The 12,731-nt window shown below is 36.9% G+C and overlaps 2 protein-coding genes across 2 annotated transcripts in view; both read left to right on the top strand.

Annotated features, from left to right (window-relative positions):
- The first annotated feature begins 141 nt into the window (after positions 1 to 141).
- Positions 142 to 6,705, top strand: LOC107700025 (adenylosuccinate synthetase isozyme 2-like). Its single transcript, XM_016501517.1, has 13 exons — positions 142 to 431; positions 718 to 820; positions 1,002 to 1,070; positions 1,948 to 1,998; positions 2,153 to 2,219; positions 2,325 to 2,432; positions 3,330 to 3,411; positions 3,502 to 3,628; positions 3,712 to 3,866; positions 3,978 to 4,102; positions 4,428 to 4,525; positions 5,809 to 5,958; positions 6,060 to 6,705. The coding sequence occupies exons 1-13, from the start codon at positions 213 to 215 to the stop codon at positions 6,110 to 6,112; spliced, it is 1,407 nt and encodes a 468-aa protein (XP_016357003.1). The 5' UTR covers positions 142 to 212; the 3' UTR covers positions 6,113 to 6,705.
- Positions 6,706 to 9,369: 2,664 nt separating this feature from the next.
- LOC107699979 (syntaxin-5-like) overlaps positions 9,370 to 12,731 on the top strand; it is an 8,896-nt gene continuing 5,534 nt past the window's right edge. Inside the window, exons 1-3 of the mRNA XM_016501441.1 lie at positions 9,370 to 9,424; positions 10,120 to 10,348; positions 10,462 to 10,532. Coding sequence (XP_016356927.1) covers positions 10,139 to 10,348; positions 10,462 to 10,532 — 281 coding nt within the window. The 5' untranslated portion in view covers positions 9,370 to 9,424; positions 10,120 to 10,138. The remainder of the gene's footprint in view (positions 9,425 to 10,119; positions 10,349 to 10,461; positions 10,533 to 12,731) is intronic.

The following is a 12,731-nucleotide window of genomic DNA, read 5'->3' as shown; positions in this document are numbered from 1 at the left end:
ATTGAGTTAAATTTCAATAGTAAGTCTCACTCCCTCCAATTTAATATTTTTAAAGCATGCATATTCCTTGTGCAGTTTTGACAGCCATGTGTTTGCAAACTCCACCACCTCTTTTGTTTCTTTTTGGCCAGCGGACTTTTATTTATGTTTTCGCGCGCAATCATCTTGGAGCAGTGTAGCCGCGTTCACGCTGTTCTTCTCACACTTGCGGCATGGCTGCGGACAGCACAATGTCTAATGGTCAGGAAGCAGCCTCTCTGAACGGTGAACCCGCGCTCAAGCGCTCCAGAGACAGCGTGGACTCACTGCGGATCCCGCGGGAGCCCCAGAATAAAGCGACCGTCGTGTTGGGAGCCCAGTGGGGCGATGAGGGGAAGGGGAAAGTGGTCGACCTCTTAGCGATGGACGCCGACATTGTATGCAGATGCCAGGTGGGTATCCAAGCGCTCATCTCGCTTATTTTGTGTTTATGAGAGTTTGTGCAAGCGTTATGTCTGTACTGTGTGAGGCTTGCAGTTAGTATACTCTTTTAATGAGGTTAAAGCGGAAGGAATCATTTGCAAAAGTCGCATCACTAACCTCACAAGTGAAGCAAAACAAAGTTTCCTTTGTTTTTGCCATCGCCACTTTTTGGAAGTGATGTAACGTTTCCTGCGTCTGGATTTTTATCTTATCGCGATACTTGCGCTCATGTATATAACAACTGTGTGTTTTCAGGGAGGGAATAACGCGGGACACACAGTGGTGGTGGACAGTGTGGAGTATGATTTTCACCTGCTGCCTAGCGGTGTTCTCAACAAAAAGGCCACCTCATTTATTGGTATGGATTTGTTTGACCTTTCTCCTAGTTTTCATCTCATAGTATGCATTTATAACTTTTCATTCAAACTGGCAGTCTTCTCATCTTATTGATCATGGTTCATTGTTTGGGATCAGATGCTGAGCTATTGACTTGCTTTTGTGTTGTGTTTGCTGAGATCTTTTATTGTTCTGTCCCGCAGGAAATGGTGTTGTGATACACCTGCCAGGACTTTTTGAGGAGGCTGAGAAGAACTCACAGAAAGGCAATGGTAAGTTATCTGTTCACGGAGTAAAATTCATAATCTTGAAGTCACTATGTCATTGTGATATCATCAGTGTAATATAATTTGCTCAATATATGTTATTTTTTTGAAACCTATTTATTAGGTCTGTGATATAGGCTATAGTTAAAAAATTGTATCTCATTATTTTATGTATATCACAATGCATTTTCTTTTTTGCCCCCAAATGAAAAATACAAGATCTGGATAGAACAGCTGTTATTATAAAGTACATGCAAATTATTTTTTGCCAAATAAACACGGTTTAAAAAAAATAGTTATCTAGACTTGGTGATCCCTCGCTGCTTTTCTTTTGTTTTTTTGTTTTAGTAAATGAACATGTAAGGAATGTTGGACATCTTAACTACTTAAAGGGGTCATATGATGCTTTTTTAAAGATCATTATTTTTTTTAGGGGGGCGTGGCAGAGTCTTAACTTTGATAAAGAATATCTCTTTGGTTTTGAGACTTTAGTCTTTGCAACTTCAGGGATCTTATCTATTCACGAACAGCTTGTAACACTCCAAAGAGAAAGGAAAATTTGAAATCGCATCATATGACCCCTTTAAAGGCAACACAGTACCAATAGAAAATATGAAAATTATGAAAAAAAAGCATTGTTCCTTACAAAAAGTTGTGGTTGTTGCAAGAACAAAGAAATACATGAAGAGCAAAGAAACAAGTCACTTGTTACATAGAACAATTGGAGAGAGGGTCAGTAGGTAAAACTCAGTGACATTCCATCACATACTTGAAAACTGTAATATATATGTAATCTTATTTTCTTTCTCCACCATCTCTGTTAGATGAGGTATTTGGGGGTTTTGTTTTCTTTTAATGAGTTATTTTGCTTTGTTTAATTTAGGACTTCAAGGATGGGAGGAACGGCTGAAGATATCTGACCGGGCACATATTGGTACGGTTCTGTTTTGACTTCATCAGGCCTTGAGTAATTTGGGTTTATTCCTGATGACATTGACTTTGTGCGGCATTGTCTCTGACAACTAAAAACACCAAGAAACTCCATATCTATTCCATTGGAATTAGAGCTCTTCTCTTTTTCTGTGTAGTGTTCAATTTCCATCAGGCCGTTGATGGGATACAGGAGCAGCTGAGACAGCAGCAGGCAGGGAAGAAGTGAGTTTTCATTTTTTGCACTTATAAAAGCTAATTTATAAAAGCTTAATTTGTAGATCATTTTCAGCCAGATTACTATTGAGTTCACCCTCCTTTGCTTTACAGTTTGGGCACCACTAAGAAGGGCATTGGACCTGCATATTCTTCCAAAGCAGCACGTAATGGACTGAGAGTGTGTGATCTGGTCTCAGACTTTTCAGTCTTTGAGGAAAAGTCAGTATAAAGCCTCGTACACACCGGGACGATTATCGCCCGCGCTTATCGTCAACGTTTTTCGACGCGTCTTTTGTGTTCATACCCAAGCGATTTTCGCTGGCGATGAGCCGAGTGAACGTGCAAATTCACTCCCTGACATATCCGCTTAATGAAAAACAGAAATTCGAATCCTATTTGATCTGGAATTCCTCTCCATAACAACTCCCTCTTATTGAGATTTTTGTAGTCACTGTCACGTTTGTCATAAAGCCCTTTGTGTTCAGACACCAATGAGACCAGCAGCTCTACATTCATCTTGCCTCGATGCATCTTCTTGGTCTACTTACTTCCTCTTTGTCGTTAGGTATCAATGTGTCCTCGGCAAGACCGTTTAGTGCTTGAGCACCACCAAGTTGTGTTTTACTGTAACTTCAGCAGCTCCAGGCACGTGAACAAAAGCGGCAATCTCATTGGTCGGCCAGTTTTTAACGCGGCACGCCAAACCAAAAAACCGACCCCGAGGCGTTTTTTTAAAAAGGGACGCTTTTACGCCTCGCGCTTTTGGTGTGCACACTCACATTGGCGCCCTTTTAGTCACAAGGCGTTAAACGTCGGCAATAATCGCGCGCGATATTCATCCCGGTGTGAACAAGCCTTAATATATTTGTTTTAAATTTTTCTGAAAACTGTCCATAAAAATGAGCATATTTGCTTCTTTCAGACTACCTTTGTCTTAGAACTGCAGGTTTATGCAATGCTAATTGATTATCTTGATATTGTAACATTATTTAGTTTAAATCACATTATAATTGTATGGCAATTACATATTATTAGTGTAGGCTACAAATCAGTGCCTAAATGATCAGATTGACCTTCATGGCCGAAAGAGAAATACATGTTAATATCTCTCCACAGGTTTCGGGTGCTGGCTGGTCACTTTCAGACCACATATCCTAACCTTAATATTGATATTGATGCTGAGCTTGAGCAACTGAAGGTGATTAGCATTTTGGTATCTTTCAATATGATTAGTGAAACTTCTCATTCATGAACCTGCCAAGTAATATTTTCTCCACCTCACCCACAGGGTTATGCTGAGAGGTTGCGGCCTCTAGTAACTGATGGGGTTTATTTCATGCACAAAGCCCTCAATGGACCAAGCAAGAAGATTCTGGTGGAAGGAGCCAACGCTGCCTTACTGGATATCGATTTCGGTATGAATAGCAATCCTGCATAAAATGGGAGATCCACTGGAGTGTGACAGTGTGAATGATACAAATGTTTCCATCTCTTTCAGGGACCTACCCCTTTGTGACCTCATCAAACTGTACTGTCGGAGGTGTTTGCACAGGTCTTGGAGTCCCGCCGTCTCATGTTGGCCGTGTGTATGGAGTGGTGAAGGCCTACACCACCAGGGTGGGAGTGGGGGCATTCCCTACTGAGCAAGATAATGTGAGTGTTTGTCAGTGTGTTGTAAAGAGGCAGTCAGAAGGTAAAACTCACGACATTCCCTCTCATGTATTATATTTGAAAATTGTTAATGTTTTTCTTGATGTGTTCTAGGATACTGGTGATCTGCTTCAGAGCAGAGGGAGGGAATTTGGCGTCACAACAGGCAGGCGGCGTCGCTGTGGATGGCTGGACCTGGTTTTGGTTCGCTATGCCCACATGGTTAATGGTTTTTCAGCGTGAGTTGTGTTTTACCTACACTACCACTCAAAAATTTCTCATGCTAAACGCGCCCGCTTTATTATTTGACAAATTCAATAGAAAAGCAATGTTGTAAAATATTAAAATTTAACGTAATGATTTTGTATTTGAATCTATTTCAGCATAATTTATCCCTGTAATGGCAAATCATACTAATATGCCAATTTGGTGCTCAATAACACTTCTTAATATCAATGCTGAAAACAGTTGTTGATTAGGTTTTTGTAGCTGTGGCACAGGTTAAACAGTTTAGCAAGCTTTGTTTAGTTAATTTAACACTACTTTTCCTTCTGTTTCTCTCAGCATTGCCCTGACCAAGTTGGACATTCTTGACACATTGCCAGAAATAAAGATTGGCATAGCCTACACAGTTGATGGAAAGCCTCTTCCCAGTTTTCCTGGTAAGTTGACTATATGTGACCCTGGACCACAAAACCAGTCATAAGGGTCAATTTTTTAAAATTGAGATTTATACGTTTATACAAAGCTGAATAAATAAGCTTTCCATTGATGTATGGTTTTTTAGGAAAGGACAATATTTGGCCGAAATACAACTATTTGAAAATCTGGAATCTGAGGGTGCAAAAAAATCTAAATATTGAGAAAATCGCCTTTAAAGTTGTCCAAATGACGTTCTTAGCAATGCATATTACTAATCAAAAATTAAGTTTTGATATATTTTCGGTAGGAAATTTACAAAATATCTTCATGGAACATGATCTTTACTTAATATCCTAATGATTTTTGGCATAAAAGAAAAATCGATCATTTTGACCCGTACAATGTATTTGTGGCTATTGCTACAAATATACACCAGCGACTTAAGACTGGTTTTGAGGTCCAGGGTCACATATACATTAGGTGTGGGCGATATGACCAAAATCTTATATCACGATAGGAGTAATTTTATATCACAATATAACGATATGTATCACAATATAGTTATTTTTGCTTTTAATACATTTTTATGATATCAAGTCAGTATCACAGAAGAACTAATACAAGCCTACAAAAAACAACAAATTATAAGCAATGGGACAAAAAACTACAATAAGTAAATAATTAATGCTACATTGTGTAACTTATTCAAAAACACTGCATAGTTTTCACTGTGTAAATAAAATTTCTTATTATGAAAGCTTCAAAAGTGATTTAGTCAAGAGCAGTGAGAGATTTTCTGTTTACTTTTAATTAAGACCTAAATGGCTGTTTTTATGAGGATACTCGCAAAGACGGGTATTTTGATACATATAAGTATGTGTATTTAACCTTTCAAAGCCAATAAAGCAACAAAAATACTCACGTGCTCTATGAGCAGCAGATTCACGTGCGCGCACCGCTCAGACCGCGCTCAGAAACCGTCTCGCAGACAGTGCGTGCATATAAAGCTGTTGTTTACATTTCAGCGGCTTAAAATCACTTGTTTTGAAACCGCAATGCTTAAAAATGTGTGCAAATGATACATTTTCGTGACCACGGCGCACAGCAAAGTGACGCAAATGCGTAAACGCGATAAAGACGATAGTCAAAAATCTCTACCGGTTAATCGTGTCTACCCTAATATACATGTTACAGATTTCTCACACATTACAGTGATATTCACACACAAGTATTATGATAATATTGTAACATGTATTGGCATAGACCTTTTCTGATAATTAAGAATTATCATTGTATTTTTCAGCAAACATGGACGTCCTCACAAAGGTTCAAGTGACTTATGAGACGTTCCCTGGCTGGTGTTGTAGCACTGAGGGAGTCCGCAGTTTTGATGAGCTGCCTTCACAGGCACAAGCTTACATTCGCTTTATCGAGAATTTCCTGCAGGTGCCAGGTAAAAATACACATACTGTGGAAATCACTTTCATATGCAATAACCCACTGACGTGCTTAGAAATGTCAAAATGGTCATAAGAAAAAAAATTCTCTTTTCAGTGAAGTGGGTGGGAGTTGGCAAGTCAAGAGAAAGCATGATAAAGCTGTTCTGACGAGGGCAACGGGAACGGCTGAACTTCATTTGATGGTCTGCCAGGACATCCATCATCACGACCGTTTGAGGACCAGAACTTTCTTTTATGCATCAGCGCTGAGATTAAGACTAACTGTGGGTTTAGAATCCACTGAATGTCCCACTCAAAGTGAACACCAGCATTGTGTACAGGTCTGGTTTGAGCACCAGACTCGCTTTCCTGCATTCGTAAATCTTGACTCATACCTATTTCTTCCAAAGCACATCCCAGAACTCCTCAGAACATACCTCTGTCAATCACTAGTAGTTGTCTGAAGTCTGAGTAATTACAGAGCTTCAGATTGAGGGGTGTCATTTTACAGTTTTTCTTAAAATCAAACTTTGTACTCTAGCATTTAAATTTTCCATTTTCCTTGCTAATAGGTGGATAAAACCAAACTGATTTTTAAGATTGTTACGTGCTGTTTATTTTTTTTTTATGTAATCCAGTGTGAGGGGGCCAGCGCTAAATCTTGTCATTTTAATTCAGTGTTTGTGTGTACTTTTAAGACCGGTTTGACGTGGTTTGAAATACCAAAAGGGACCTTCAGTCTTTGTCATATTGAATAAAAAAAGAGGCATTGTTAATAGTCAGCGATGAGTGCACTCAGACACAGATCTTGAATCTATGAATGACAGTTATACATACACAGATATACATTGCATTCCACCTAGTGCACAACCTCATTTGCTGGTGTTTTTCCCGAAGAATAAAGTGGAAAACTAATGGTTTTAAGTGAATGTGTGAATGCTTTTTCATTTTATTTTGAAAACTATATTTCAAATGGTTACAAAATGATTAATATGTATAAAGTTAGATATTTTAGTTCACAAATATGTTGCATGTCACTTTAAAGCCGCACGTCCTGTTGTGTATGTTATGAGAAACAATTATGAATTGAGGTGTTACCATATTACAAGTTCTTAAGTAAACGGGTTACCAAATTTCTCAGAATATATTTTGAAATCTCAGTCTTGAGGATATGGTGAGTAACAGTTTCATCGGAAAATAGGATTCAAATGAACACAGTAATCTGAATTATCATCAGTCTAACGTTTGTCTCGCGAGGCAGCAGTTCTAGTATAATGCGAGTTTTTCTCTGTGTGCTGTGTCTCGTCCTGTGCCACAAGACATTTGGGATGAACGTTCAGGTATAATTTAAACTTTTTTTTTAGCCGAAAATCAGACGTTTATTATAGGAACCTAATTTATGTATTCATTTCAGTTTGTGCTGTTGCATTGCCTGTAAATTATAATTTACTAAATGTTTTGCCTAGTTTTTTTTTCTCTAGTATACTAATTAAGTGGTAGTAAATCGGTATTAATAAATGTGATTTTTAAAAATGCATGAAATTATGTTCAGTTATTTATAGTCAGCGTGTGTAACTCTTCTGCAGTTAGGTGTAGGTGTTGTAAACACAGCGTACGTGTTTTGGTGAATGACCTAGGATGATGGTGTACGTGCTTAGGCTCATAATATCTGTTAGTGTAATTATAGCAGGAGGCAGGAGAGATGTAGACACGCCTAATTTAATTTGTAGCACAAGTTTAAGGTCTGTCTCTCTATTTTTATGGCCAATACATGCTATTAAGGCAAAAACAAAATGTTTACGTGCAGATTATGCCATACATATAGTGACACCTGTCGGTAATTCTGAAACTGAATGCCGTAGAAAACTAATTGGAACCTAATAAATAAACATCGAAATTAACCAAACCTTGTATCTTTAAACCCACAGCATCCTCAAAATATCGGTCATGAATCTGTTCAAGGTATTCCCTCTCGCTCTCTGTCATTGGTCTGTTTATAACTATTCATAGGAATCAAGTTGATTAGACCATATCATTTTATTGTTTTCAACAATGTTTCTTAGAGAACTCAACTCAGATATTACGTGTCTTTGTCATAGTGTGTTCTCATTCGTATTATTATTTTTTATATTTTAATTTTAATTCATTATTTTAGCAGGGAATATCTACGTCAGCTCCCTTTGCAAGCCCCGTGAAACTTTAGTCGAAGTTGAGCACGAGTTCCCTGAGGCGATGCTCGGACGTGTTCTTCCCTCATGTGTGCCTCTGCCGCGCTGTGGAGGCTGCTGCTCTGATGAGGCGACGCTGTGTGTGAGTGTCGGCACACGCACCACTGTCATGCAGGTAAGTCAATGTAATGGATTCAGACAGTTCATCATAACATGTGTTGTTCCAACTCTTATTTGTTAGTTATTTTATTATTTTTTTCCCAACAAAATTACAGTTGAAGCAGTTTGCCAAGAATGTGCATGGGGATACTGTTGAAGAGATTATTGAGCTGCCGTTTGTTGAACACAGCCAGTGTCAGTGCAGGTAATGTTCAGGTTTATGACTTAACATTAAAAGCAATGATTGCTTTATAATTTCATAGATCTTCTGCAAACCATATATCTGTATGATTTGTATTATTTACAAGTTAACTTCTCGTGGTGTTTAAATAATAATAATAATTATTATTATTACTATTATTTTCTTTCTTCTTGCAGGCACAGAAGCCAACTCTGATGCTTTTTGAAGCAGCTCATCCATGCCGCAGAAATTGTAATCTGCTTATTTAACAGTTATTTAAATGATTTCCTATTACTAGCATTATTAATATATTAAATATAATAATAACAACATTACTTTTATATTTAAGATTGTGTAAAACACTGCTTTTATCTAAAAAAAATGTTTTGCTGTTCACTTAAGTACAAAGACTTTTTTCTCTTTTAGTTACTCTCAAAAACTTCTTTCTTTCACTCAGTTGTTTTTATGCACATTCTACATACAAGACGAAATAAGAACAGACAAACATTCCTACATTGCTTCAAGTCAAAGTTAGCAATTACATTATTAATTATTAAGAGATTATAAAATTAAGCAAAAATAAGCCTAACAGAGACGAAAAGAAGAAGAAAGGAAATGCTACACATGAAAACACATTCAGAAAGAATGTCAAACATGGTGCATATTCTGGTGCCTGTTTTGATTGCTTTCTTATTAATAAACGATTTTAATTCAGTCATGTGTTTGACTAATTTAGCAATAAAACTTTGATGAAAATAATGATATCAGTATCTATACAATGTTTCAGTCATTTTCACTCATCTGTGTTGTCTTCAACTCACTACATCAAACATAGTTTTACAGCGCCACCTTGTGTTGAAGATAATAAGCGAATCGTCTTTAAGAATACGTGGCAGTGACGTCAATATTTGTGTTAAGACCCGGATATAATTCACAACATGCACACAGTTCAACCATCAGAGAGGCGGAGTGGTGAGAAATGAATCTTTGTATCTTTCAGCTCACATGTTGCCATCTCTTCACTTCACAAATTAACGCTGTGCATTTAATCAGACGCGTGTGGCGCTTCTCGTTGTTTGACCGATGAAACATTAGGATCATATATTTAGCTACACACTGAGCTTAGCAGCTAACAAGAGCTGGATTTCACGAAAAGAGTATATAATAATGAGATACGCAGAACACATACTAACACACTGCTGGATTTTTTTCTGTTTTTAAAAGTGACTTTGCGCAGATGACAGCAGCAGAGGAGCAGAAGTTTCTAGATATATTCTCTTCAAAACAGCTGCTGTCTAAACTAAATTGATCAGGAAAGACATTTATAATGTTACAAAAGATTTCGAGTAAAAGCTGTTATGTTGAACTTTCTATTCATCAAAGAATCCTAAAATGATACAGTTTCTACACAAATATTAAGCTGCAGCACAACTGTTTTCAAAATTGATACAAATAAATAATAATACAATAAATAAATATGTAAATCAGCATATTATGAATATCATAGGTACATTCCCAGTCTAGACACTATTTAAGTTGTGAGACACAGCTACATGCATCTTCATCAGAGTCCTGTTTTTACTTTATGCTAAATAATGAAAGTAAAATTGTAAGGGAGTTTTACTGTTAACACACTTTCACTTTGATCTCTCTTTCCTCTTTTTAAGGTGATGAGTTGGTGCATCCATGAATGCACGGCGGCGTCACGGTCCTAGAAGCAGCCAGGACGGGGTGTACGCTGGGCCGTCTCAGACCCAGTCCCAGCTGGTCCAGCAGCTGGAAACCCCCCTGGCTGTCCCAGCACCCATCGCCCCTGTCCTAGACACATTCAGCATGTCCTGCCGAGACCGCACCAGCGAGTTTCAGTCGGCGTGCAAGTCCCTGCAGGGGAGACAGGTGCCATAACTATTGATGCATTTTGTCCAGTAACCTGCGAGTGGCTAATAGGTTTAATAATATAGTCTCCTTAGTGGAGTTTGTGTTGAAGTTTTTCTCTTGTTCTTTTCCAGAATGGAGCACAACCTGTCAGAGCTGTCAACAGTGCAGTCAGACAGCGGAGTGAATTCACACTCTTGGCTAAGTGAGTTAAACTGTCAATCGCTCATATAAAGTTCAAGGGGGAAAGAATGTGATTTACCTGGATTTCTGAACATTTTGATTTGATTTGATCTTCAAATAAGTAACAGCAATACCCATGCATATTCTGCTTAAATTAATAGCACACACATACTGATATGTGAATATAATTTGGTTTTATTTACACACTGTGTACATATTCCCAGTGCATGGTGGAAATAATATGTGAATGCTTGTTTTTGATAATGCTTGGATCACTAAACCTCAATGAACCCAGTGTTTATTGCGGTTCAGACCTCGATGACCCAGAGGAATTTTACACCGTTCCTCTAAATGTAACTGTTTAAGTTCTACAATATTCTTGGAGTGTTTGGTTTGGTTGCCCTCTTAAGGTCATGTTGAAGTGTCTCAGTTAGGTTGAAGGTGGCTTTCCAGCTTCATGCAAGTCAGCAATTCTTAATCTTAGGTGCTGTGAGATCTCTTTTGTTCCAGGCATGGTTCACATCAGGCATTGCTTTTTGTGAATGCCTATAAAAAGAAAAGTAAACCTGTTTTCTTTAGAAATTTACCCTTTTTTTGTTGTTGTTTTTTTTTTACCATTGGTGCTTTTTAACAAGAGAGAGGTAAAAACAATAAATCAACATTTGGTTTGATATGTTAACAGACTTATCAAGATGAAATCAAACAAAAGTATTTCCTACTTTCAGAGTGTGTTACAAAATACAATTATGTATGCTCGCTACAAAATAAAAAAAAATAAATAAAACAAATGATGAGAAAAATGCATAATAATAATGAATATGTATATTTGCAAAGCAAGAATTTAAACAAAACCGAGAAAAAAGTTTATTCACTCAAAAAATGTCATATTGTGTAATTAACTAACAAGTAATAACATTTTAATTACACTCTTGATTTGTGATTATAAATTACAGATATCATTAATTATTCATTCTTAAATGACATTATGTTTTTACTCTGGCAATTTTGTTAAATATATAGACCATATATAGACCACTGTTCAAAATGTTTGGGTCAATATTATTTTTTAAAGAAATTAATCATTTTAATATAGCAAGGAAATTGACAGTAAAGACATTTAAATGTTACAAAAGATTTATATTTTAGATAGATGCTGTTGTTTTGAATAATGAAAAAATCGTAAAACAAATGTATCACATTTTCTTCAAAAATATTAAGCAACACAACAGTTTTTAACATTAATGATATTAAGGAACGTTTCTTGAGCTCCAAATCAGCATATTAGAATGATTTCTGAAGGATCATGTGACACTGAATGACTGGAGTAATGACTGCTGAAAATTCTGCTTTCATCTCAGGAATACATTTTAAAATATATTAAAATAGATAACAGGTATTAAATTGTAATAATATTTCACAGTATTCCTGTTTTTACTGTATTTTTAGTCAGATAAATGCAGCTTGGTTAGAATAAGAGACATCTTTCAAAAACATTAAAGGAGACATATTATGCCCCTTTTTACTATATGTAATATAAGTCTCTGGTGTCCCCAGAATGTGTCTGTGAAATTTCAGCTCAAAATACCCCATAGATCTTTTATTATGTCATTTTGAAAATGCCTATTTTGAGTGGAAGCAGAAACACGCTGTTTTTCGTGCCTGTCTCTTTAAATGCAAATGAGCTGCTGCTCCCGTCCCCTTTTCCAGAATAGAGCTGGGCCATTACAGTAGAGGTCTGCGCAGGACTGTTTTTTTAGTCCCGCTCCCGCAAGGTTCTATTCCGCACCCACCCGCTCCTGCTATATATTCACTCTTTGTTCACCCGCTGTCCGCTTAGAATCATTTTCTTCTCGACCCGATCGTTCCCGCTAAATTTAGATCTCATTTCCAGAATCTCACATTTAAATTTCCGCTACTGAAAGAAAGAGAGATAGGCTAACAAATAAAAGTGTAGTCTGTATTCGTCTTGTCAAGAGTCTTGAATTTATTGACTTTGACTTGAATTTATATGAATTATCTTAAGACACAAAATTCGTTTAATATTTTATGCAACACGGTAGGAAAAAAGAAAATAAAAATGTTGTACAAAAATTGTATTTCTTATTTTTATTCATCTTGTCAGGATACAATTCGTTTAACATTGACAACACAATAGGTAAAAAGTGTCGCAGAGAGAAAAAACAATAATAATGTAGGTTGTACAAAAATAGCCTATTAGCTA

The sequence above is a fragment of the Sinocyclocheilus anshuiensis genome, unplaced genomic scaffold (assembly GCF_001515605.1).
Source record: "Sinocyclocheilus anshuiensis isolate Anshui unplaced genomic scaffold, SAMN03320099.WGS_v1.1 scaffold1023, whole genome shotgun sequence".
Classification (NCBI taxonomy): Eukaryota; Metazoa; Chordata; class Actinopteri; order Cypriniformes; family Cyprinidae; genus Sinocyclocheilus; species Sinocyclocheilus anshuiensis.
Note: the sequence above shows the minus strand (reverse complement) of the source record. Positions and strands in the feature narration are given on the sequence as shown.

Coding starts and splice junctions, on each gene's coding strand:
- LOC107700025 (XM_016501517.1), top strand. CDS start 213: ATGGCTGCGGACAGCACAATGTCTAATGGTCAGGAAGCAGCCTCTCTG. Junction 3,867..3,977: donor TCCCTACTGAGCAAGATAAT/GTGAGTGTTTGT, acceptor GATGTGTTCTAG/GATACTGGTGATCTGCTTCA. Junction 4,526..5,808: donor GCCTCTTCCCAGTTTTCCTG/GTAAGTTGACTA, acceptor TGTATTTTTCAG/CAAACATGGACGTCCTCACA.